Source organism: Phaseolus vulgaris, chromosome 8 (genome assembly GCF_000499845.2).
Source record: "Phaseolus vulgaris cultivar G19833 chromosome 8, P. vulgaris v2.0, whole genome shotgun sequence".
NCBI lineage: Eukaryota > Viridiplantae > Streptophyta > Magnoliopsida > Fabales > Fabaceae > Phaseolus > Phaseolus vulgaris.
This window is the reverse complement of record NC_023752.2, coordinates 33,960,261-33,987,576: the sequence shown is the minus strand read 5'-3', so window position 1 is coordinate 33,987,576 and position 27,316 is coordinate 33,960,261. Positions and strand designations below refer to the sequence as shown.

At 43.1% G+C, this 27,316-nt stretch overlaps 1 protein-coding gene across 1 annotated transcript; it reads left to right on the top strand.

The window, feature by feature from the left end:
* Window positions 1-18,528: 18,528 nt before the first annotated feature.
* LOC137826223 (uncharacterized) lies at window positions 18,529-19,969 on the top strand. Its single transcript, XM_068632110.1, has 4 exons — window positions 18,529-18,718; window positions 18,802-19,037; window positions 19,114-19,281; window positions 19,360-19,969. The coding sequence occupies exons 1-4, from the start codon at window positions 18,704-18,706 to the stop codon at window positions 19,466-19,468; spliced, it is 528 nt and encodes a 175-aa protein (XP_068488211.1). The 5' UTR covers window positions 18,529-18,703; the 3' UTR covers window positions 19,469-19,969.
* Window positions 19,970-27,316: the final 7,347 nt, after the last annotated feature.

Genomic DNA, 27,316 nt, shown 5'->3' with positions numbered 1-27,316 from the left:
TTTTAAATATTTTAATTTTTGTAAGTTTTGATGATTATAATTTTTTGGCTCTTTTCTTCATGCACAAACAAAAGACTCTTAGAATGTCACAATGCCCCTGGTTAGAGAGGTATGAGAATTGGGTCCGGTGATAAGGAGGTTCCAGAAGAGTACGAAAGAGTGTGATTTTAGTCTCCATGCTTGTGGGGCAATGGATAATGGTCTCAGTTCTTGTGATTCTAGAGATGATGACTCTCAGCTGAAAGCCTCCCATTTGGAGCCACGCGTCACGTATGCAATGAATATCTGACACTAGTTAGGATAACATTTCTATAAATAAATAAATTACTAATGAAGAGTCTTGAAAAAAATTATTTTTGATCCTGCCTGTTAATCAAGACGCTGGAGCCTTGCCTCGTCAAATCTGGATCGACTTCTGCGCCGTGTTAGCTTCAGTCCTTCGCTTTGATTCACCTCAAGAACCTGCAAAAGACAGAACGGTGCCGCTGCGGCCGATCACGCTCCGACGCCCAAGTCAGCGACTGAACCACCAAATACTAAGAGAAAACTCAAGAACTCTAAGGAACCGTGCAAAATTCTCTCTCAGCGTACTCAAGTTCTCGCAAGCGTAAAGAAGTAATCTAAACGTGCGTACCTCAAAAGTTCGTTAGAATCTCTTATATACCTGCACACTTTCTCTCTCCTGACAGTTACACATCTGGACACGTGGCTCGCATCCAGCTGTACACGTGTCACCATCTGGAGCATCCTTGACTTGGGCGCCACTTCTTACCCTTCAGGCTTTTGTCTAAGTTACTTACGCATGAAACAACTCAGCGCATAGCTGCCTTGGAGCATGATCTCTTCTGCCTGGCGAGTACGGGTGCCTTCATACACACCTTCCCTGTGGTCTCGCCGGCCGCCTTCATGATCTACTTCACCGTGCATGTTCAGGTAAGCTGTTACCCAACCTCAACCTCTGGCCAGCTAGGAAATGACTATCTGACGACTTCATCTTCGGCGATGTCCTCGTTTCGGCGATCTCTGATCACTTGGTCGTCTGGGTTCGCATCCGGCGATTTCATCTCAAACCCGGTGACCACCGGTTTAGGTATGCTGGAGATCGGAGCACGCCAACTTAAGGACGGGTGACTACACGAGCCCCCCGATTTCTTTCCCTTCCGCCAGCCATGGGCCCTGCTCAACACGCCTACATAATAGCTTGCTGCCACGTCATCACTTCCGACTACCAGGGCGGTACACAAGCCCCCCAGTCTTAAGCGAAGACTTGTCCAGCGAAAAGACTAAAGAAGTCACGTCACTACCGATCTACATGGCGCTGGCGCAGAATTCCAAACGTTCGTACCTTCTGCTTTTCTGACGCTCCACCAAACACCTTTCCAATCGCTCGACACGTGGCTTCATCAACGGTCATCTTTAGCTGTCGTTTACGCTTCCAAAAATCGTTTGAAAAACCCTTAAACCCATTTCATTTTTACTGTTTCATCATCTTCCTGCCTTCGAAACGCTCTGAGTCTTCTTCTGCAAACCTACGACGCTCTTTGACTCTCTCAATCCCCAACCCCCTTCAACGTTTATCTGATCATCGAAAGGTACCTCTTTTACTTCTTCTGTTGATATTTGCTGCATTTTAACCGATTCGCATCATCCATTAACTGTCTGGTGCATACGCTGTGGGTTGTTTCTTCTTCTTCTCCCTTTTCGTAACTTAGGGCTTCGTCTTCCATTTCTTTCATCACAACGAACTTTCGTTCGTTCATTTTTCATCCTTCGTTCACAATGAAGTCAACCTCTACGACCTTCGCTCATCTTTCTTTTCCTTTTTCCTTTGCAGTTCCCGCGATGGCTCGTACAAAGACCACCACGAATCCTCCTCCTTCGTCGCGAAACCCTCCATCCCAAGCGCATAACCCACCGCGAGCACCTGGTGCTCCCTCTTCCCAGGCTGAGAGGCCTGCAACCTCTCGCCCCAACCTTGCTCAGGCAACTCCACCAGTCGCCGGAGGAGCCTCCATCCCCTCTCCAGACTACAAGAAACTATACCCATGGGCCACCTCAACTCTGCTGAAGGAGACTTCTTCAGTGAACTCTGCACTGGCGGTGCTACGGCTGAAGAAAGGGGACGAGCCCAACCTCTCGTTCCACAAGGAGCATGATGATAAACTGATGGTGCTGTCTTGCCCTCCTGACGTGCCGATCTGCGCGGATGACAAGGGGAACGACGGCGAGCTGTTCTGCTTCGTGTATACTACCCTCTTCAAGAAGGTGAAACTCAGGTTTCCCCTCACCCGTTTCGAACGGGAACTCTTAACCGAGCTCGACATCGCCGCTGCCCAGCTTCATCCCAACAGCTGGGCCTTCGTGCGGGCGTTTCAAATTATGTGCGCGCACTTGGGACTACCGGCCTCGGTAGATGTCTTTTTTTTCCTGTTCGAGGCCAAAAATCCTGGAGATCGCCTTTGGGTGAGCCTGAACGGAATTGCTGGGAGGTCGATCCTTTCGATCTTCCAACAATCTTACAAAGATTGGAAGGGAAAATTCGTCCAAGTGCGCCAAAATGACCGAGACCCTTCGCTGCTCGACGGCTTTCCCTTGTACTGGGTAAACAAGGGAAATAAGGACTCCAAAGGAAGCTTCAGAAGGCCAAGAAGCCCCGACAACATGGGCGAGTTGGACAAGGACCTATGCCTCTTCTGGAAAAGCGTGGCAGCTGCTAGCATCACCTTCCCCACCTCTTCAATAATCACCTTCGAGTTCCTCGAGAGCTAACTCGAAGCTCACATAGGTTAGCACTTACTCCGACCTTTAGGTTTCATCTTGTGCTGCATCTCTGTTACCTGTTATTGGACGTCCTGATGGTCGCACACTAGACCTGGTTTTTATTTCCTGCGCCATTTATTTGTCTCGTTTGCACATGTACTCATATACTTTACTTTGTCTTTGAGCTTACTTGTATACTTTTGCACTGTGCAGATCTCATGTTGGGCAAAGGCAAGCTAGGTGAACTGAGGGTGCTCGCTCGAACCCACAAATTGGCATCGGGTTCTCAAACCGTGCCAAACTCGGTGGTGGAGATCGCCGCCGCTCAGGGCAGGTCGCCCCCTCAAGGCCCAACTCCTCCAGAGGCACTGCCCGCCCCTCAACGAAAGAAACTCATCTTGAGGAAACCAAAGAGGAAAACTCCTCAAGTGGTCCAAGAAGATGAAGAAGAGGACGATGAGGCAACAGAGGATGGCCTTATCACCAAAAGGAGAAGGGTGGCACCTTCTTCACCACCTGCTCCACCTTCCCTTCCAACACCAACACCGCCTTCTCCCCCAACTCCAACATCGCCAGTCCAAGCAGTACCTTTGGCGGCTGCACTTCCCGCGGTTGAGGCTAACGAGCCCAACTTCATGGAGAACCCTCCTAGCGCCTCCACGTCGTTCGTATCCGCTGGAGAGGGTCCTCCTTCAACTGCCTCAATCGCCGAAGCTGCGCCAGGTGGGGATGAAGACGCTCATAACTCGCCAATAATCATCACCGAGTCCCCCACGTCACCACCACGCCAAGAAGCCCAAACTCAACAACCAATCCAAGAGGGCGGCGGTGAGAGCCAGCACCAGGCTCCTTCAGCGCCTCCACCAACAGCGTTTGCGAACCTTCCCCTTGCAGTCAAAGGTATCTGGGGGCCCTTCACAGCTAGGCTTAAAATGATGGGAGAGGACCTCCCCTCTATCATATCAAAGGCTGTGGAGAGCTCCAGCAAGAAACTTCAGGACGATATCTCCACACTCGAAGAGGAGAATCGCCTGATAAGAATCGAGGCGGAGAAGTTGTCTTACAACCTTATGATGGCGGAAATCGAACACTCAAGGGTGGAGGACGCCATGAGCACCGAGCTGAGGGTGGCGCGTAAGGAGGCCACCGATCTGCGCCAGAAGTTGCACCTCCTAGCTCAAGAGAAAATCGAGCTGGAGAGCAAGCTAGTTCCCTACCGTCTCAAGGTGGCTGACCTGGAGGCATCAATCAAAGCGGATGCAGCCAAGGTAGAGAACCTTGAGAAGAGGTCGGTCGATCGGGAGGTTCTCTTAGGAAAAGTTGAGAAGGAGAGGGATGACGCCGTGGCTGAGCTCGCCGAAGCCAAGGAGGAGAATGCAAAGATCGCTGCAGAGCTGGCCCAGGCGCGGGAGGAAAACAAGAAGGTTGTTGAAGACCTCGCTCGGACTCGCAGGGAAACTGAGGAACTGAAGAAGCGAGCTGACGAGTTGAAGCAGCAAACCGAGGGGCTCAAGCAACAAAATGAAGATCTTGAGCTGAGCTCCGCCCAAGTCCTCGCCGCTGGGTTTGACGCTGCCCTGGAGCAATTTGCCTGCCAGTACCCCGATCTGGACCTCTCCATGGTGTCAATATGCAACGAAGTGGTGGATGGGAAGATCGTTCCTTCTGAAGATTAGCTGCTTCCCTCCATCACTTATCTGCCTATTTGCTTTGTACAAACTTTGTAATAACTCTCTTTCTTTGTATTTGAACTGATGCCACTTTTATCATAGATTTTCCTGCTTCTTCATGCAATTTCTCTTGTTTGCCTTGCTTTTCCTTGTAAAAATCGCTTAAACGAAATTGACTTAGCAATTATGCAAGCGCAACTGTTCACTTACTGCTTTAAACTATCAACTTTCGAACGATAGCATTCTAATAACTTGTGAACTTAAGGCAATGAACTTCAGCGTGGAACTACTTACTAAACAGCAAGCTTCAATCCAACTGATAGTTTAAGACATAGTTCACCTGATCTGCTCCATCAAAACGGGCCCTTACTCTTGCCATGGCTTGAATTTCTTCTGATCGCCAAAGAGTCTTGGCGATACCAGCTTCCTCTTGCCTTCATGACTTGGCCATTGTTCCCTCATCTGGGGGTAGAGGCGCCTTTCAGATCCTTCTCTACCTTCCCTGAGTTTCAGAACAGTAAGTCGGATAGCTAGGCGTTCTCTTCGAACCTACCTTAGCTATCCTTTAAACTTCTTCCACCCTTCACACCGTACCTGAACTCGTTCGAGACGAGAAGGATTTTATCTTGCCTGAACTCGCTCGATGGCGAGAAGGTCTTTAACTCGCCTGAACTCGCTCGACGGCGAGAAGGTCTTTAACTCGCCTGAACTCGCTCGTCAGCGAGAAGGTCTTTAACTCGCCTGAACTCGCACGACGGCGAGAAGGTCTTTAACTCGCCTGAACTCGCTCGTCGGGGAGAAGGTCTTTAACTCGTGCCTCTACATTTCCCCAGAGGCTACATCTTCTCTCCCCTGGAGGCATTGAGGACTTTTTACTAGTGCCTCTACATTACCCCAGGGGCTACATCTTCTCTCCCCTGGAGGCACTGAGGACTCTTTACTGGTGCCTCTACATTACCCCAGGGGCTACATCTTCTCTCCCCTGGAGGCACTGAGGACTCTTTACTGGTGCCTCTACATTACCCCAGGGGCTACATCTTCTCTCCCCTGGAGGCACTGAGGACTTTTTACTGGTGCCTCTACATTACTCCAGGGGCTACATCTTCTCTCCCCTCATTGAGGACTCTTTACTGGTGCCTCTACATTACCCCAGGGGCTACATCTTCTCTCCCCTGGAGGCACTGAGGACTCTTTACTGGTGCCTCTACATTACTCCAGGGGCTACATCTTCTCTCCCCTGGAGGCACTGAGGACTCTTTACTGGTGCCTCTACATTACTCCAGGGGCTACATCTTCTCTCCCCTGGAGGCACTGAGGACTTTTTACCTTTCTCGCCTGCACTCGCTCGACGGCGAGGAGGTCTTTTATCTCTTTCTCGCCTCAGGACGCGCGAGGGCGTTGAGATCTTTTAAATGTCGCTAGTGCCTCCGATCGCCGAAAAACGATGAGGACTTTAAACTTTAACTGATGCCGCCAATCACCAAAAAGCGATGGGGTCTTTTAACTTTTAGAAAGCATGCAACATAACTTCAACTCGCCTTAAATCACATACAAGTGACAAGGTCTTTTTTTTTTTTTTTAAAAAAAAAAAATTTCGTAATAACGATAAGCATGCAATCTAAAACACTTTAAACTTTGAAAAACTCTTCTTTATTGGGTGGCCTCATTAAAAACCCTCCTTAGGGAAAAAAGAGTGCCCCCTTCAAACTATTTTAACAGAAAGCTTGCCAACTCTTCGTGTTTGTTTTTACTTACAAAGCTTTTAACTGTAATATAACTTGAGGTGCGTGGCGTTCCAAGTGCGAGGAATCGCCTCTCCTTCCAACGTTTCTAAGCGGTAGGCGCCGTTCCCGAGCGCCTCGGTTATCCTGAACGGTCCCGTCCACTTAGGCGACAACTTGTTCTCCATCTCGTACTGGTGGGCCTTCCTCATCACTAGGTCGCCTTCTTTAAACTGCCTTGGCATCACCTTCGAGTTATACCTTCGTTCAATCCTTCTTTTCACTGCCTCAGCTTTTACTCTCGCCTCCTCCCTGACCTCATCCAGCAAATCCAGATTCAGCCTTCTTTCCTCATTCGAGTCTTCCGCTACAAAGTTCTGGAATCTCGGCGAGCTCTCCTGGATTTCCACTGGAATCATTGCGTCGCATCCATAGACCAAGCTAAATGAGGTCTCATGTGTTCCTGATTGCTCGGTGGTGTGGTACGCCCAAACTATACGGGGTACCTCCTCGGCCCACGATCCCTTGGCTTTCTCTAGCCTTCTCTTCAAGCCTCTTAGCAATACCCGATTGGCGGACTCTACTTGGCCATTTGTCTGAGGGTGCTCGACAGATGCAAATACTTGTTGAATTCCCACCCCTTCGCACAGCTTCTTCAACAGGTGACTTGCGAACTGAGTCCCGTTGTCCGACACCAGGCGCTTAGGGACACCAAACCGGCACACGATGTTCTTCCATACGAAGCTTTCGATCTTGTGTGCGGTGATCTGGGCCACTGGTTCTGCTTCGATCCACTTGGTGAAATATTCAATTGCCACCACCAAGTACTTCATCTGCCTGATCGCCAATGGAAAAGGTCCCAGAATGTTGATGTCCCATGTGTGAAACGGCCAAGGGCTGTAAATCGACTTCAACTCCTCGGGAGGCGCCTTGTGCCAATCGGCGTGCTGCTGACATTGCTTGCAACACTGTGTGTACTTCTTGCAGTCTTCTCTCATTGTAGGCCAATAGTAACCTGCACGGAGGGTTCTTGCGGCCAGAGCTCGACCCCCGACGTGACTTCCGCAGATCCCTTCATGGAGCTCGACTATGATTCTTGTACATTTCTCTCCGTGCACACATTCCAGGAGTGGGTGTGTGAACCCAAACCTATACAACTCGCCATCAATCATTGTGAACTTGCTAGAATTCTTCTTTATCTTCCTAGCCTCCGTCGGATCTAGCGGGAGAAGGCCATCTGCCAGGCATCGCTGGTACTGCGTTATCCACGTGTCTGGCTCATGCGTAGCGCATACCTGCGTCATGTTCACCCTCTCTCCCCGACATGCTCTTATTCTCGGCGATCTCAAGGTCTCCTGAGTCAGAGACCTGTGACTCCTCGCCGCTTGCTCTGTCGACTTGCTTATTTGAAGAATCAGGTGATCTGCCACAAATGCTCTAGGCGTCTTCAGAGTTTCTTGGATCACCGTCCTCTGCCTACCCCCCTTGCCCGAACTGGAGAGCTTAGCTAGCAAGTCAGCTCGGGCATTCTGCTCTCTGGGCACATGCACCACTTCAAAGGAGACAAAGGAACTCTTCAACTCCTGCACATACTCCAGGTAAGCCGCCATTTGTGGATCTTTGGCCTGGAACTCGCCTGTTACTTGTCTCGTGACCAGTAGTGAGTCACTCTTAGCCATCAACACCCTAGCTCCCATCTCCTTGGCCAGCAAGATTCCGGCGATCAGCGCCTCATACTCTGCTTGATTGTTGCTGGCTTTGAAGGCAAACCTCAGGGATTGATCAATCAGCACACCGTTGGGCCCTTCCAAGATGACTCCAGCACCGCTACCCTGCTGATTCGATGATCCGTCCACCGAGAGCACCCAACGGAAATCATCCCCCTCAACTTGTGCTGCTTCTGAAGAGAGTTTGACCACGAAATCAGCGAAAATCTGCCCCTTGATCGGACCTCGGGGCTCATACTTGATATCGAACTCCGACAGCTCCACCGCCCACTTTACCATCCTCCCAGCTACATCGGGCTTCTTCAGAACCTTCTGGATGGGCAAGTCGGTCATCACTAGTATTGTAAAATTGTGAAAATAGTGGTGCAACCTCCTCGCCGAAAATACCACAGCCAGCGCGGCTTTCTCCAAGGCCTGATACCTCACCTCCGGGCCCTGCAACACCTTGCTGACGAAATAAATAGGCTTTTGAGCCTGGTCCTGGTCTTGGGCGAGCACCGCACTCACCGCCCTCTCAGTCACAGCAAAATACAACCTGAGAGGGGTCCCCACCAATGGTTTGCACAAAATCGGCGGGCTCACCAGGTACTCTTTAAGCTTGACGAAGGCCTCTTCACACTCCTTCGTCCAGGCAAACTTGTTGTTTCGCCTTAAACACTGAAAGTACGAATGGCCCTTCTCCCTGCTAGCTGATACGAAACGAGACAGGGCGGGCATCCGACCTGTAAGTTGCTGCACTTCCTTCACGGTAGCCGGGCTCCTCATCGCCAAGATGGCAGCACACTTATCAGGATTGGCTTCTATTCCTCTTTTAGTTAAGAGAAATCCCAGGAACTTCCCCGCCTCTACGCCAAAAATGCACTTCTCGGGGTTCAGCTTTAATCTGAACTTGGCGATTGTGGTGAACAACTCCTCCAAGTCCGCAACGTGTTTGCTCTTCTCCGGCGAGGTCACGACCATGTCATCTACGTACGCTTGCACATTCCTCCCCAGCATCGGTGCAAGTACCCGATCCATCAACCTCTGGTACGTGGCCCCCGCGTTCTTCAGCCCAAAGGGCATCACCTTGTAGCAGTAGCACGATCTCTCGGTCATGAAGGCGGTCTTCTCTTCATCCATGGGATGCATCTTTATCTGGTTGTACCCCGAGAAGGCATCCAAGAAACTCAACAACTTACACCCTGCAGCACTGTCCACCAGGGCATCTATGCTTGGCAAAGGATACGAATCCTTTGGGCAAGCCTTGTTCAGGTCAGTGAAATCGACGCACATGCGCCACTTCCCATTGCTTTTCTTCACCAGCACGACATTGGCCAGCCACTCAGGGTACTGGACTTCCCTGATATGGCCTGCAGCGAGGAGCTTCTGGCTTTCATCCCTGATCGCCTGTCTTCTCTCCTCGTTGAACTTCCTTCTTCTCTGTCGCACTGGTCTGACCTGGTTGTCCATTGCTAGATGGTGGCACAAGAAGTCGGGGTCAATTTCGGGCATGTCTGAAGCAGACCATGCGAAAGAATCCAGATGTCGTTCTATCACCTTGGCGATCTGGTCTTAGAGCTCAGACTCCAAGGATCTTCCCAACTTGAAGACCTTTCCCCCGATCTCCCTCTCGAGCCATTCCTCGACGGGTTTGGGTCTAGCTTCCCTGGTGATCACCGCCCTGGCGATTCCCAGCTCCCTCGCTTCTTCTGGGCAGTTCCTCGCCTCTTCTTCCCGCTCGGCGTTCTCTCCCTCAGCCTCAGCATCCATCATGGCGACGTCCCCCCCGGCAGCCACCTCCATCGCTGCACCAACAACTCTCCACTCTGAGAGCTTGGGCTCCACACCGGGAGGCGGTGTCGTGGTGATGTAGCTCATTGACCTCTTGTTTTTCAGGCTATTCTCATAGCACTTCTTCGCTTCCTTCTGGTCAGATTTGATGGTGATCACCACCCCTTCCATCGATGGCAACTTCACCTTCATGTGCCTGGTTGAAGGCACAGCTCCTATTCTGTTGAGCGTTGGTCTGCCCAACAGAATGTTATATGCTGAGGGAGCATTCACGACGAGGTACTTGATTTTCTCCGTTCTCGAGCCCGCCTCATCCGTGAATGTACTTGTTAACTCTATATACCCCCTGACCTCCACCTGATCGCCAGCGAAACCATACAAGCACCCTCCATAGGGCCTCAGTTGGTCAAGGGGCAACTGCAACTGTGTGAAAGTCGGCCAGAACATCACATTTGCCGAGTTTCCTTGGTCCACCAGAACCCTGTGGACCTTCCTCCCCGCCGTAACAAGCGAGATGACAATTGGATCGTTGTCATGAGGCACAACGTCCCTGAGATCTTCCCTTGTGAACGTGATGTCCACATCTGGCGAGTGGTCCTCGAACATGTCCACTGTCATCACCGACCTCGCATACTTCTTCCTCTGCGACGCGGTGCATCCACCACCCGAGAAACCTCCCGCGATGGTGTGGATCTCCCCGTGAGTGGGCATTTCGTGCTGCTGAGCCTCACCACCCGCCGGCTGGGAGCTCGACGCGCCCCCCGTCCTTCTATCCAGCAGATAATCGTTGAGGAACCCGCTCTTGACCAGGTCATCGAGCTGGTATCCTAACGCCAAACATGAGTCCACGGTGTGGCCAAAACCCTGGTGGAATTCACACCAGGCGTCTGGCTTTGGTCCCAACACCTTGTCGCCCACCTTCTCGGGCGCCTTTAGCCTGGCTGCTATGTTGGGGATGGCGATCAGGTCCGCCAGCCCCATGACAAACTTATGCTTTGGCGGGCGATTGTACTCCCTGGGGCGCCCTGGGCCCCTGCCCTTGTTTTTTCTTGGATCGTAAGGATGGCGGGCCCTTTGATCCCTCTTGGCCGCCGCTGTCTCCAGCACCCTCTGTGGCTGGATCCTGGTCTGGGCGCGTGGCCTAGCCGGGGCCACGCTCCCTCTCTTCTCGGCGACCTCGCTCTCATCGGCGATGTGGGCCACCGCAAGTCGCCTAACCTCAGCAAATGTGGCGGGGTGAGCCCTGATCAGTGCCTCGCAGAAAGGTCTCGGCAGCACGCCCTTTTTGAAGGCGTAGACCAACATCTCTTCGTCCTTGGCCGGCGAGCGGACCATCTGCGCCCCAAAACGATTTAAGTAGTCCCTGAGGGACTCTCCCTGGTACTGCCTTATGTCGAACAGGTCATAAGACACCCGAGGCGGCGCCTTGTTCACTATGTACTGCTTGACGAAAAGCTTCGAAAACTGTTGGAAATTGGTTATGTGGCCAGTGGGCAGGCTCACAAACCATTCCAGCGCTGTTCCCTGGAGCGTGCTCACAAACATCTTGCAATACACAACATCCGAGCCTCCTGACAGCATCATCTGCGTGTGGAACGTGGTGAGATGTGCCTCAGGATCCTCCACGCCGGTGAAAACAGCCTTCACGGGTACCATCGCAGGGATAGGCGTGTCTGTGATCGCCTGGGCAAAAGGCATGGGGAAAACGCGAGGCAGCGACGACGGCGCGACCTCTTCAGCGACTGGGCGCCCTCGCTGCTCCTGAAGAGCTTGGCGCAATTCCTCATTCACTCTGCTGAGCTCTTCATTCCTGGCCTGTGAGGCGACCAGGTCCTCATGCATCTTTGCCTGCTCTATGCGCGAGGCTTCCACATTCGCCTGCAACGCACGCATAATCTCCACCATCTGTGCCATAGTCATGGCGCCTTCAGTAGCAACTGGCGCAACTGGACTTGAACGGTTGCTTCTCATCTTTCTCATGAAAACTTAACAGATCACAATGAGCGACGAACAACACCTCCTTCAGCAACGATCGATCCAGCAATCAATCGGTCAGAACTTCGCAAACTCCAAAGAACTCCAAGAACACAACCTCGACAGCAAACCTTCACAGAAACTCGCGACTTCACCACAGACCTTCAGTTTTTCCACCAAAACCTCTGATTCACTGGTCGAAAAGTCCGAACGAACGTCGAAGCTTCGATTTCACCGATTGAAACTTGCGTAAACCGCGAAAAACCTCACCTCACCGAACAAGAACTCAAACGAACGGTGGAAAACACGAATCTACCGAACAAAGCTTGAATGAACGGCGGAAAATGGTTGCACCAGCACAAAACCACACAGAAACTGCAGAAACTTCCAAGAACTCACGCTGTGGATGGGAACAAGTTTTACACGGCCCCACGGTGGGCGCCTGATGATCCTGCCTGTTGACCAAGACGCTGGAGCCTTGCCTCGTCACATCTGGATCGACTTCTGCGCCGTGTTAGCTTCGGTCCTTCGCTTTGATTCACCTCAAGAACCTGCAAAAGACAGAACGGCGCCGCTGCGGCCGATCACGCTCCGACGCCCAAGTCAGCGACTGAACCACCAAATACTAAGAGAAAACTCAAGAACTCTAAGGAACCGTGCAAAATTCTCTCTCAACGTACTCAAGTTCTCGCAAGCGTAAAGAAGTAATCTAAACGTGCGTACCTCAGAAGTTCGTTAGAATCTCTTATATACCTGCGCACTTTCTCTCTCCTGACAGTTACACATCTGGACACGTGGCTCGCATCCAGCTGTACACGTGTCACCATCTGGAGCATCCTTGACTTGGGCGCCACTTCTTACCCTTCAGGCTTTTGGCTAAGTTACTTACGCATGAAACAACTCAGCGCATAGCTGCCTTGGAGCGTGATCTCTTCTCTGTGGCGAGTACGGGTGCCTTCATACACACCTTCCCTGTGGTCTCGCCGGTCGCCTTCATGATCTACTTCACTTACTTCACCGTGCATGTTCGGCGATGTCCTCGTTTCGGCGATCTCTGATCACTTCACTAGTACAAAATTTGAAAACAACGACTATTTATTTAGTGCGGCTTTGCGTTTAAACGCATTTGTAAAAAACGCGGTGGCATTTTTGTAATTAAATTGATTTACAAATGCGGTCTTACCCTAGAACCGCATTTGTAAATCAATTTTACCCTAAAAATAGAAGCGCGCCACTGGTTTTCACTTTCACTTTCGTCTTCTCCGCTCTTCGTTTCAACGTTCTCAGCTCTCTCCGCTTTGCATTGTAAGTTTCAGCTCTCTCTTCTTCAACGTTTGTTTTCGTTTTCGTTTTTGTCATTCTCATTATTCACTTCCTTGGCATTGCCATTTCGTTTCCTTACTCGTTTTCTGCATATAGGTGGTTACTGTTCTATTGGTTCTCTGGTTTTTTCTGCTCCGCCACCGCCACTGCTTCCGTCACCGCCACTGCTTCCGCCACCGCCTTCGTCTTCGTCTCCGATCACCATCAACCTAAAGGTTGGTGTTGTATTTATTTAATATTTTGAATTTATATTTAAAATTTTGAATTCATATTTAATATTTTGAATTTTTATTTTTCTGTATTATAATATATATTTAATTAATAACTAATATAACTTGGAATGTATATAACTAATAACTAATAATTTATATATTTGTGTGTATTTTGAATTTTTGTATTATATAATTTCTATTTTCTTAAATTTATATTATATATAAATTCTATTTTTGTAATTATTTTTATTTTTTGCACTTTCTCTTTGCATATCTTTCTTTTTTTCCCTGGCATCATTTATTTTTTATAATTGTCACTTTAAACTACTTTTACTTAAATAAAAATGAATATGATATTAATCTTTATGGAATTATAATTCTATAGTGTATTAAACTTTGTTCTAGAATTTTAATTTTAGAAGTGAAATATTTAGTTAGTTGTTAATTACATTTTAATAAAAGTTTTATGTTATGTTAGTTATTGTTACTTTTAGAATAGAAATATCGTGTTTGGATTGAGTCCGGGGGTGTTCGACCCTCGGCAAATGTGTGAGATTGAAGAGAATACTAATTATTAGAAAATCCTAACTATATTCCAGAATATATAATGGATCGAAGTTGGATTAATGTTGTTCGTATAAGTGATGAGTACGAAAGGGGAGTAGAGGAATTTATACAATTTGCACAGCGTAACGCGATTATTAGTGGTCATGATGGAGCAAAGATCAGGTGTCCGTGCGTTAACTGTTTGAATGGAAGGATACTGGATGTGAATATCATGAGGGAACACCTGCTATGTGATGGGTTTCTTCGATCTTATACAACTTGGACATGGCATGGTGAATTATTAAATTTACCACGTGTTTCCGTAACTAAAGAATATGTGGGTTCTACCATGGATGAAGCAGTACACGATGATGGAGATGATGATCGATTGGAGGACATGATTCGTGATGTGGGAGCTGAGTGTTTTGCAAAAGCGCATGGATATGAAAGTATGTCAAAAGATGCAGAGACTCCTTTGTATCCTGGATCAACTAACTTCACACGGTTGTCGGCGGTGTTAAGATTGATGAATTTGAAGGCAATAAACGGATGGACTGATAAAAGCTTCACGGAATTGCTCCAGCTGTTGAAGGATATGCTTCCAGAGGGAAATAGTCTACCTAATCGTAATTACGAGGCAAAAAAGATTCTTTGTCCAATGGGTATGGAGTTCAAAAAGATACATGCATGTCCTAATGATTGTATATTATACCGGAAAGATTTTGAATTGTTGAAAAGTTGTCCGAGGTGTGGGTTATCACGTTATAAGTTGAAACAAAAAGATGATGATTCTATTGATGACATGGAAAAGCATGGACCCCCAATGAAGGTTATGTGGTATCTTCCCATCATTCCAAGGATGAAGCGTTTGTTTGCAAACCCAGACGATGCTAAGAATCTTAGATGGCATGCAGATGAGAGGAAATGCGATGGCATGTACCGACATCCAGCTGATTCTATTCAATGGAAGAAATTTGATGATGACTTTCCAGAATTTGGTAAAGAATCAAGAAATATCCGACTTGGTTTAGCTACAGACGGAATGAATCCGTTTGGTAATATGAGTACAAATCACAGTTCATGGCCTGTATTACTAGTTATTTACAACTTACCTCCTGGATTGTGCATGAAGCGAAAATACATGATGTTGTCTATGATGATATCCGGTCCGAAACAACCAGGGAATGATATTGATGTTTATCTAAGTCCCCTAATTGAAGATTTGAAGTTAATGTGGGACCAGGGTGTCGAAGTATTTGACGGATTTGCTAATGAAACTTTCAAGCTTCATGCCATGTTATTTTGCACCATCAATGACTTTCCGGCATATGGTAACTTATCTGGTTATAGTGTTAAGGGTCACAAAGCGTGTCCAATATGCGAAGAAGACACTGCTTCTCAACAATTGAAACATGGAAGGAAAACAGTATATCTTCGGCATCGGAGGTTTCTTAGAAGTCATCATCCTTACCGGAGGTTGAAAAAAGCCTTTAATGGACACCAAGAGGGTAGTGGTCCACCAACTCCATTAACCGGTGTCGAGGTTTACGAAAAGGTAAATAACATAGACCACACCTTCGGCAAGTCCAAAAAAAAGTCATTTGTGACAAATATTTGGAAGAAGAAATCAATCTTCTTTGATCTTCCGTACTGGTCGAGGTTAGAAGTCAGACATTGTATAGATGTAATGCATGTTGAGAAGAATGTGTGTGATAGCTTAATTGGTACACTTCTTAACATTAACGGGAAGACGAAGGATGGTCTAAATGCTCGTTTAGATTTGATTGAGATGAACATACGCGGCGAGTTAGCACCCATACAAATGGGTAAGCGTACATATTTGCCCCCAGCCTGTTACACAATGTCAAAAGATGAAAAAATTAGTTTTTGTCAATGTCTAAAGGGTGTGAAAGTGCCACAAGGACATTCCTCAAATGTGAAGAGTCTAGTGTCAATGCAAGATTTGAAGTTAATTGGGTTGAAGTCTCATGATTGTCACATCTTGATACAACAATTGTTGCCGGTAGCTATCCGTGGGATCTTACCAAAAAATGTTAGACACACCATAACCCGTTTGTGCTCATTCTTCTCTTCCATCTGTTGTAAAGTCATTGATCCCTCAAAACTAGATGAACTTCAAAATGAAATTGTTGTTATCTTGTGTGAATTGGAAATGTTTTTTCCTCCGTCTTTTTTTGACATCATGGTTCATCTAGTGGTGCATCTGGTAAGAGAGGTTAGATTGTGTGGACCAGTGTACTTAAGATGGATGTATCCTGTTGAGCGGTATATGAAAATTTTGAAAGGTTATGTGAAAAATCATTATCGTCCAGAGGCTTCAATGATTGAAAGGTACATAGCTGAAGAAAGTATTGAATTTTGTTCAGAGTACATGACAAAAGCAAATCCAATAGGTGTTCCAGCTAATTCATGGCACCACAGGCGTTCTACAAGTAAATGTTTACGTGGTGTGAATATTGTAAGCAAATCTCGATCAGAAGTCTTGCAAGCACATTTGTACATATTGAATAACACAGATGAAGTTGTACCTTACATAGAAGCTCATAAAGCCATTGTGAAGGCAAATAACCCAAGACAAGCAGAGAAATGGGTCTTGATGGAACATAATAGAACTTTCATGCCTTGGTTTAAAGATGAGGTGTTCAAGGATTCAACGGCATCAGAGACCTTGACTTGGTTGGCTGCTGGATTGAAGTTTGATGTCATTTCATGTACAGCGTACGAAGTGAATAATTGTATATTTTACACGAAGTCCCTGGATGAAAAGAGTACAGTTCAAAATTCTGGTGTTACTCTTGAAGCCGAGTCAATGCAGTTTTCGACTTCGAAAGATACAAATCCAGTACTTGGATCAATGGCATACTATGGGTTTATAGAAGAGATATGGGAGATTGACTACACTAAGTTTTCCGTTCCAGTTTTCAAGTGTAAATGGGTTGATAATAAAAGTGGGGTTAAAATTGATGAATCAGGATTCACACTAGTGGACTTTCGAAAGATAGGGTATCGAGATGAGCCATTTATAATGGTTCAACAAGCATCTCAGGTTTTCTATGTGAAAGATCCTACGTCAGAACATTGGTATGTCGTTTTACACGGGAAAAAACAAGGGGAAGCCATAGATGATATTGAATATGGCGAAACTCGTTCATTCACACCAATGATAACTAATAAAGATGACGATGTACTTGATGATGTACATGCAACCCGTAAAGACCACAGTGAAGGAATTTACATATAAACATTCAACCCACATGCAACATGTAAATAAACATTTATAATTTTATGTATTATTTTTATATGATTTTAATTCGATGCACATTAACTAATGTTTGTTACCTAATTTTTTTAACAGAGACATGGATGACGACCAGACTCCAGTCAGACCTCGATCTGGGCGAGGTAGTAGAGGACCTACTAGATTGAAGCGTCTTGCATTGAGACGTGCTGCTGGTGAGAAGACACATGTTGACATTGACGTCAACACTGGAGTGGCTTTTGGTCCTAAGGCAGATGAGTTTATGAGCTATCTTGGAGTTGTTTCTCATGAGAGGCTCTCCATTTTGATTAATTCATGGGATGAGGTTTCAGAGGTTGATCGGAACATGCTATGGGAGGATGTTCTGGTAAGCTTTACATTATTATTGTTATCATATAATGCTTTTTAATATTGATTAATTAATTTTAATTTCATGATGTTATTTTGCAGGCAAACTTTGACATTCCTGATGTGGAACCGCTTCGATCAAAGATATTATCCAATATCGCACTTAAATTTCGTACCTTTAAGTCAAGACTGACATCGAGATACATTTTTGGCGACCTTAAAGACGAAAATCCATGTTTAAAGTACCAACATATTGATGAAGAGACATGGCGTCTTTTTAGAGAAAGCCGTGAAAATGAGGCTTGGATGGTAAGTGAAGTAACTTTTTTGTTTATATAACATTAATAAGTTTATCTTATTTACTTCAGTTTGTTTATTTCAATTATGACAGGATCGTCGGAAGAAAGCTCAAGAGATAGCTTTGAAGAATCTTACCCCGCACGTTATGTCTCGTTCGGGGTATAGAAAACTTGAGCAAACACTGATGGTGGAAAAGGAGAAATCTCAACAGGGGACGTATTCTGAGAATGTGGAAACAGGGGTCACTTCTCCTCCACCACCTTTTCGCCATCAAAAATGGAAGAGGGCCCGAATTAAAAAGTCCGGTGCACCAAGATCCGAGCAATCCGGGGTTATAATCGAAAAAATTGTAAGTTATTTTTGTTATTTTCAATTTTTTTAAAGCATTAATTATATTAATGATTGAAAATATGATTTTTGTGTACTCTTGCAGGATTCCTTGGAATCCGACGGTACATTTGTTGCTGAAGGTCGTCACGATATCCTGGTTGAAGCAATTGGACGACCTGAACACTCTGGTCGTGTTCGTGCCGCTGGACAAGGGGTCGGAATTAAACTTTTTTTTGGAGTTTCAGAACGACAGCCATCCTCCTCCTCCAAGAAGGAAACTCAAATGAAGACTAAGTTACGTGAAGAAATAATGGAGGAGATGAGAAAGGAGACTGATTTGATGTGGCTGGAGATGAAAAAGGAGAATGATCGAATGCGACAAGAGTTTCTATCGCAACAAGTTTGTGCTGAGCCGATTGAACCCCTTGTTAGTCCCACTCCCAAGAGCACAAAGGGGAGTTGTGCGGCTCCTCCAACATCAGGGGATGATATCAATGGGCAGACAGAGGATTGTGAGCTACTGGTAGTGGGCGGCAAACTTCCTCGAGTGGTGGCACTTGGAAAAGTCTATAAAAACGCCACCACCTTACATAGCGTTCCTCTCTCCCCTGATGTGGCGAAGGTAACTGTTGAAAAAGTACGATTTCCTGATGCTCGTGTTCCACTACCTTCAGATGAGGTAACCACTGTGGCCGATGCATTTCAGACATTCGTTGCCTGGCCCAGAGAGCTCATTCGATCTATGCCCGAACCTCATGTAATAATTTCATTTCATTATATTATTTTTATTTATATTTATATATTACATATAATTTAATACAAATGTTGTTTATCTTGTAGGAACCTTTTCAGCCACCAACTCCGAAAAAGAAGCGTGAGGTTCCAGTTGACGATCCTATGGCTTCCCTACGTCTCATTGCTAGTCAGATTGGCAATGATCCTTTTCCAGTTCCGTGGGATAATACATTTTTTCAAATCAACACTGAACTGCCACTGATGATTTACAACACAGATTTATCAGAATTTATATCTGGGAACCAGGAGCTCAATATAAGTATAATTCAATTTTTTATGATGTAAGTATCTTTACCTATTATTCAATTTACTTTATGTTAAATTATTATTGATTATGCTTTAACTAAAAACTTGTAGGTTTTTGCATAGAGTCTGTATCACTGAGGGGAAGGAAAATATGTATGGATTCGTAGATCCTGCATATACTAATCCCGTTGGACCAAACTCAACTGAGACTCAAGCATACATCACTAACATCCTGGAAAAAGAGGGAAAACAAATTTATTTATGCCCTTACATTAATGAGTAAGTTTAATTATATGTCATCAATTATTATTATTTCATGTTTTAAATATTTACTAACTCTTTTCAATGATCATATAGGCATCATTGGCAGTTACTTGTCTTATCAATGGTTGATAAGACTGCTGTGTGGTTCTGTTCCCTACACAAGAAGATGCCCACAAAATTTAAGGATATCATTGATACGTAAGTATAGTATAAACTTAACTTTGTATATGTTACTAATTAACCATCTACTAACGAGGTTTTTTGTATTAACCAGTTCATGGCGTGGATATAACATCCTAAAAGGTCGATCCAGTTCAAATAATTTGAACTACATAAGAGTAAAGGTTTGTAATTTTTTTCTTTCTCTATTATCATTGTTTATCAATATACTAACATATTACTTTTTATTGAATTATATAGTGTAATAAACAACCAGGAAGCTATGAGTGTGGCTATTACATTATGCAATGGATGATTACCATTATAAGACTAGGTGTTAAAACTGGTTGGAAGGAGGTATATGTTAAATCATTTTTATAATTCTTGAACATATATATATCTAGAAACTAATTTATGTCAACTTTGCAATGCAGTTATTCACAGAAGAAACACCAATGAGTGAGGAAGGCATTTCATATGTTAGAGATTCTTGGTCCACATACTTCATTAATTTTTATAACTCTAGCATACGTAAACAACATTAGTGGTTTTATTATATGTAATTTGATCACTTATAAATGTACATTTTGATGATTTCAATTGGTTACTACATTTTTGTATTTGTCTGGCTGGGTTTAATCATTATGCAGGTTATTTAAATATATGGTTTCTGCACAAAACAGGATGTACCAAAAAAAAAAAACACTATTTACAAATGCGGTCATTTACCAAGACCGCATTTGTAAATAGTGAATTCGCATTTACAAATGCGGTCTTAGTAAATGACCGCATTTGTAAATAGTGATTTATGAATGCGGTTTTACCAAGACCGCATTCATAAATCCTAAACCCCAAACCCACTCCCTAATTCAGAATAATATACAAATGCGGTTACCTAAAATGACCGCATTTGTAAATGTGATTTATGAATGCGGTCATAGGACCGCATTTGTAAATTCCAGATTTACAAATGCGTGTTGATCAAATGCGGTTCTATGACCGCATTTGTAAATTTAAAATAGCCGCATTTGTTTAACTTATCTGCACTAGTGCTTGGTCGTCTGGGTTCGCATCCGGCGATTTCATCTCAAACCCGGTGACCACCGGTTTAGGTATGCTGGAGATCGGAGCACGCCAACTTAAGGACGGACGACTACACGAGCCCCCCGATTTCTTTCCCTTCCGCCAGCCATGGGCCCTGCTCAACACGCCTACATAATAGCTTGCTGCCACGTCATCACTTCCGACTACCAGGGCGGTACAATTTTCTTAACTCAATAATCCAAAGAAAGCATTAAAGAATATTTTGATTTATAAGAATCAAAATTATTTTTAAAATTTTGAAAATTAAAACATGAATAAAAGATTATCAAGGCGTAAGTCTTGTAGAGATATTCTATTCTGAAGAAAATAGTGTTGCAAGTTGTACTTGGAGTTTGGAAAGATCCTCTCTGATATTGATTTAATTTGTACATGGATGAAGTGTTGACTAATGTCTCTCCATTTCTTGATGAAGGACAATAACTTCACATTTGTGGGACCCATTATAGCGTGGAAAAAGTCTTGAACCACAGGATTGGGGATAGTGCGCGCAATTAATTCTACGGTCGGTCTGTCTGAAAAATGGTACCGTACAAATTATGGCTTTCTCAATGTTTGTTTTCATACGAATATTATTTATGCGACGGATTATAAATGAAAATCAAAAAGTGAGATTTAAAATACGAAGACGTAAGTGAATTTGTAAAGAAAACTTATATAAAATGGATTATGCTTTTCCAATATATTATCTACGTAAATAATAATAAAATACTTATGATATAATTAATTATATTTAGTAAGTTTATTAATCATATAATTATAAGCATAAATATCTTTTTAATAATTATATCATTAATTTTTTATTAATATATTATATTATAAACAAATAAATTTATTATCTAATTAATATACATTTTATATATACAAATAAATAACTAAAATAAAAATACTTAAATAACATATAAAATAACTAAGTTAATATTTTTAACTAATAATTATTTTATATTATGATAAAACATATGATTAATGTAAATAAGATAGACCAAGTTTAAGAGGGACGAATTGAATTAAAATATCAATTGATTAAAATGTTTTCAGAATACCAAACAACAAATTAAAATTCAATTATAGTTCTGAATTCTGAAAAATTTACTAATTAAATTTTGCCTGAACAAAAGTTACTTATAATTTCTTAGCTACACAAGATAAGATTCCACTAAACACAATCTTCAATACAAAAGACACCAAAAACTGAATGCTTAATCCTTACAAGAGTGTCCTAACACACTATTACTTTATAGAAACTAGAAATCCTATGTAATTTCGATTGCTAGTACATAAAAGAAGTGAACTAAAGGAACAACAACACCTGAGTTCATAATGGAATCACACAAATTCTGAAACTAAGTTTCTTTCTTTAACCAAGACTAAAATGATCCAAGATTTTCAAAAGATTACTCCAAGAATAAAACACATTTGCACGTAACAATTTTTGTCTCAAAAGATTGAAATGTTCTCTCTAAAAGTTTTTCAAAGTTGTTTTAAAACATCATATAAAACTATTTTTATAAAAATAAACTATCAATTTTAATAATTAAAAAATTGATTTAATCTGTTGATTTTACTAAAGGTTAAAATAATGGATCAATTTGAGTTTTCAATTTATTAAAATAATAACAGATAACAATATCCTTAAAATCAAAAGATTTCAATATACTAAAAATTGGTTATAACATACTAAAGAAATATCTGAATAACTACTTGAGGTTTTAAGTAAATTTAACAAATTGATTTGATAAAGCAACCAATTAAAACATCACTCCATTCTTTAAAGACCTTCATTAAGAGTATTTTAACATAATAATATAATTTTAATCCATTTGAAATTATCTTTATATCAACAATAAGTTCTAAATAGTGTGAAAACATTTAGAGTATTCTTGGATTATTTAAGTGGATCATTAATCTTGGTAATAAAAAAAGTATACACACATAAAGTCTCTCACACACACAATGTAATCTAAGCCTTCTCTTCAAACTTGGATTCGTTAAATAACTTAGCTCTAGTTGTATTAACAAACTCTTTTTTTATGAAGACAATCCAGTTGAATGTGTGAGAGAATGATTTTGTATGCCAAAGTACTTGCCATCAGCCCTACAAGCATTGATAGAGAACAACAAGAGGTCACAAGTACAAACAACAATACTCATATAACAGTTCATATCACATAATATAATAATATCCAAAATTAAAAATAAAGACCATTAGACAGTCCATAAAGGACCCACTAGACAGTCTCACAAGAACACACCATAACAATAGATGATGTAGCAAGCACTAGATGGTCTCATGAGCAATGCTAGACGATTGCACAAGCATTAGACGATCTTGCAAGTAGGCACTAGATAGTCTCACAAATAGTTCACAAACAGTCTTAAATAGGATGCAACAGAAACAATAACAAATGAACAAATTAACCATACATAGGGAACTATTTCTCCATCATTAACTACATCAAAAAAGGTCAATAACCATTATTTAAGATAATATTATAGTCATCCAATTTATAGGGCAAATGAAATGGAAAATATGAAATGCATGTCCTAATTATCCCTTCCATAATGAAGTTCAACAAGCTGCTCCTAAACCTCTTCAATTTGACCATCCAGATGCTGAAACCTTGCAACACAAAACTAATAATGATCCCTCTGATCATATGCCATGGTGTCCACCTGATCCAACATCAATATTCCAAACATAAAGGAAATGGTAGACAATTCCAAATAACCTCCCTTAAGATCAACTTTAAAATATTGTAATTCTTTTTTACACAAGAACAACATAAAGGAAACGGTAGTCAACCAACTTTTTAGACTTGAGCATATGATCTTTCATCATAAGGATCCAGTTTACTTTGATTTTGTTCATGATACAATGAATCAACAACAAGTCTTCTTCATTTAACATAGCATGAGTGGTGTGAGCTACCACGCAATAACAAAAGCAAGGAACCTCTTAGTCAGTTTTAAGTCCACCAACATGAAATCCTCTGACAGAGGTGTCTTGTCTTCTTAAGCAGTTCTTGAAAAACCAAACTTTGATGCACTCTGCAATAAGGCTGGTATTCCATTTTTCAACATGAACCCCATCATATTTGAGTCCAATGATAGTAGTCCATACATTTGGTGTGATATCCATATCAACACATTCCAACTTGAGAGTTTCTCCTTCAAAGACTAAATTTGTGAAGAATACTTTCCCACGATAAAAAAAATATCACCATTCATTTTTAGAAAGCGTTGTAGCTTTTGATGCTTTAGTAGTGACCTAGTGATGTGATTCCAATAGCCACATAGAACAAGATTCTTGACACTTTGAGGAATCACCTTGAGCTGGAAAATATAGAGGCACTTTCTTAGAAGTTGGATCATGGTTCTAAGTCAAGAACTCACCAATAACAAGTACCAAATCCCAAACTCGTTTGGATGAACCAAATATTGTCAAATTGAATCAACAAAGGAATTTAAAAAGAAGAGACCGAACAGAATTGAATTAAAATCAAATGTACCGAACAGAATTAAGAAACAAACAGAATATAGGTGCTGGAAAATTAGAAGAACCGAAACAACAACAACTCAAAACACAAGGCAACATGAACAAATTGAAGAAGAAAAAAGGAAGGAGAAGAGAATGCTCATGAAGATGGAAGAATGGTTGGATGATCACGCCACTAGAAGTATGGATGCTCCTAGATGAGTGTGCAAGCCGCCACTTGAGGAAACCATGGTCCTTCAAGATAAGACTAGAGTAGAAGCTCAAAGCTCTCCAAATGCTCACTCCAATTTTGAGTATAGTTTCTTTAGATAAATTCAAATCTGAAATTTACAAGGAAGGCACCTCTATTTATAGCCTAAGGTGCTGAAAAATGAAAGCTAAACAATTCAAAAACTCCCTCCAAAAGCCACTAGAATCGGCGCTAATTTGCCTAAGCAAGGAAGGTGTGATCCCTTCCTTCACTTTGGCACCCCCTATTCTACTCCTACACCTATCTACTAATACACCCCCCTAAAGGTCCTATTTAAAACCTAAAAGATGCTATAACAAAAGAGGTTTCTAAGGTTTCCCTCTAAGCACCTTCAACTAAAGACACTACAAAAAGAGAAAATAAATGTCCTCTTGCTCCCAAGGCTTTGAACATGCTTCTTGTAATCCTTTGAGGTGGACTTTGACCTCCATGGGCGTCCTCCATTTGTGCCTCCACCTCTTCTTGAGCTTGATGAGTGGCCTCCATGTTCTCTTGGGCTTGATCTCCATCATACTCCCCGAGTTGGAGAGAATTCGACCACGAATTCTGGAGACCTACAGAAAAAGGAGTTAGATCGCTGACATTAAAAGTATGACTACCTAAGAATGTATCAGGCATATCTAACTCATAAGCATTGTCATTAATCCTCTTGAGGACTTGGAAAGGTCCATCCCCTCGAGGCATTAGTTTGGACTTCCTTTGAGTAGGAAAACGATCCTTCCTCAAGTGAAGCCAAACCCAATCGCCCTCATCAAACAACAATGCTTTTCTCCTCTTATTGGCAAGTTCAGCATACTTGCCAACCTTCTTCTCAATTCTCTTCTTGATGTCTTTATGCAAAGTTTTCACAAAAGAAGCCTTGTCATCCCCATCTTTGCACAAGACATCGTCAAGAAGGGGAATAGGAAGAAGATCAAGAGGTGTTAGGGGATTAAACCCATAGACCACCTCAAAAGGAGAATGGGAGGTGGTAGAATTTACTACTCGGTTATATGCAAACTCAACATGGGGTAGTAAATTCTCCCACACTCTAGGATTCCCCGAAATAAAGCATCTCAATAGTTGTCCCAAAGTTCTATTTACCACCTCGGTTTGACCATCGGTTTGTGGGTGGCAAGTGGTAGAAAATAAAAGCTTAGTTCCAAGCTTGCCCCACAAGGTCTTCCAAAAGTGACTCAAGAACTTAGGATCTCTATCGGACACTATAGACCTAGGAATCCCATGCAAGCGAACCACTTCTTGGAAGAAGAGGTTTGCAATGTGGCATGCATCATCCACTTTGTGGCAAGGAATAAAGTGAGCCATCTTTGAAAAACGATCCACTACCACAAAAATGGAGTCCTTTCCCTTTGATGTCTTGGGTAAGCCTAAGATGAAATCCATAGATATATCTACCCAAGGCATTGAAGGAATAGGAAGAGGAGTATAAAGACCATGGGGATGCATCTTAGATTTAGCTTTGCGGCAAGCTATGCATTTATCACACAAACTATGAACATGTTTATGCATATGAGGCCAAAAGAAATGTTCATGCAACACATCCAAAGTTTTAGCAACCCCAAAATGTCCCATTAAGCCCCCCTCATGAGCTTCTCTAACAAGAGATAATCTAATAGAGCATTGGGGAACACAAAGACGTTTTCCCTTAAAAAGAAAGCCATCTTGAATAAAAAAATCTTTGTGTCCTCCCTTAAGACACTCTTGATAGAGGAGAGAAAAATCAAGGTCATCATGATAAAGTTCCTTAATGTGATCAAAACCCATACATTTAAAGCATTTAGTGTTAGATGTTCTAGTGGAAGACTTAGGTCTAGATGTTGATGGCTTAGATTCCTTGGGTTTGAAAGAAGAATCTTTGGAAGGATGTTTTGAAAAAGAAGTTTTGTTTCTCCAAGACTTGGAGTAGTATCCATTATTGGAAGCATTTTTAAAAGAGTTTTTCTTAGCAAGTTGGGCTTCCACCTTCATTGCAAGATGAACTAAAGAACCCAATGATGAATACTCTTGTAACTCAACAATGTCTTGGATATCCTTCCTAAGACCACTCACAAACCTAGCAATCATGGCTTCTTCACTTTCTTCTAATTCAATTTTAAGCACAAGCGTCTCAAGCTCCTTATAATATTCATCCACATTTAGCGTGCCTTGTTGAAACCGTTGGAGTCTCAACATGAGGTCTTTCCTAAAATGTGGGGGCACAAACCTAGCGCGCATATGATCCTTTAAAGAGTTCCAAGAGTCCACGGGAGGACCCTTGTGATAGATAATGTCCTTTACAATCCCATGCCACCATTTCATGGCATAATCACTAAACTCTAGGGTGGCTAGCTTGAGCTTATGCTCATCTTGGATCTCATGAATCTCAAAAATTTGTTCACACTTAGCCTCCCAATCTAAATACACATTTGGATCACTAGAACCATTAAAACAAGGTAGTTTGACCGAAGGAAGCTTGGACTTTGCATCATGGTAGAAGCCATTGCCGTAGTGAATTCTTTCCCCTTGGTGATGATGTCTTTGTCCATGGACTTGGGGTGGAGGTCTCCTTCTCCTATGCTCATCTTCACGGCCAACATCATTTGAAGAAGCTCTTGAAGATGGTCTATGAGAATGATGTCCATCATGGATAGAAGGAGATGGTCTAGTTTGTTGGACCTCCATCTTTTGCAATTTCTCCTCCAACCTTCTAATTGTTCTTTGAGCTTCATGTAATTCACCAAGAATTGAAGCTTTGGAAGGAGAATTCTGCTTGTAGGATGCATCACTTGAAGATCCAGCCATTTGTAATTAAAAAACAGCAAACACACAAAACAGCAAACAAGTTAAAAATTAGCAAAAACAGTGAGCTTTGCAATTGAAACTGCCGAAGTGAATTTAAGGCTGAAAAAGATATCACTCTCAAAGAAATAATGTTCTTGCACCAATCTGATCTTGAGGCCTTGGAATCCTCAAATGAAATATGTCAAAGCAAGCACACCAATCTTAAGAGCAAACCACCACAAAACCAAAGAAACAATAAAGACAAACAAGAAAAGGTATAAGCA

Coding starts and splice junctions, on each gene's coding strand:
- LOC137826223 (XM_068632110.1), top strand. Junction 19,038..19,113: donor ATAATTCAATTTTTTATGAT/GTAAGTATCTTT, acceptor AAAAACTTGTAG/GTTTTTGCATAGAGTCTGTA. Junction 19,282..19,359: donor TTATGCCCTTACATTAATGA/GTAAGTTTAATT, acceptor ATGATCATATAG/GCATCATTGGCAGTTACTTG.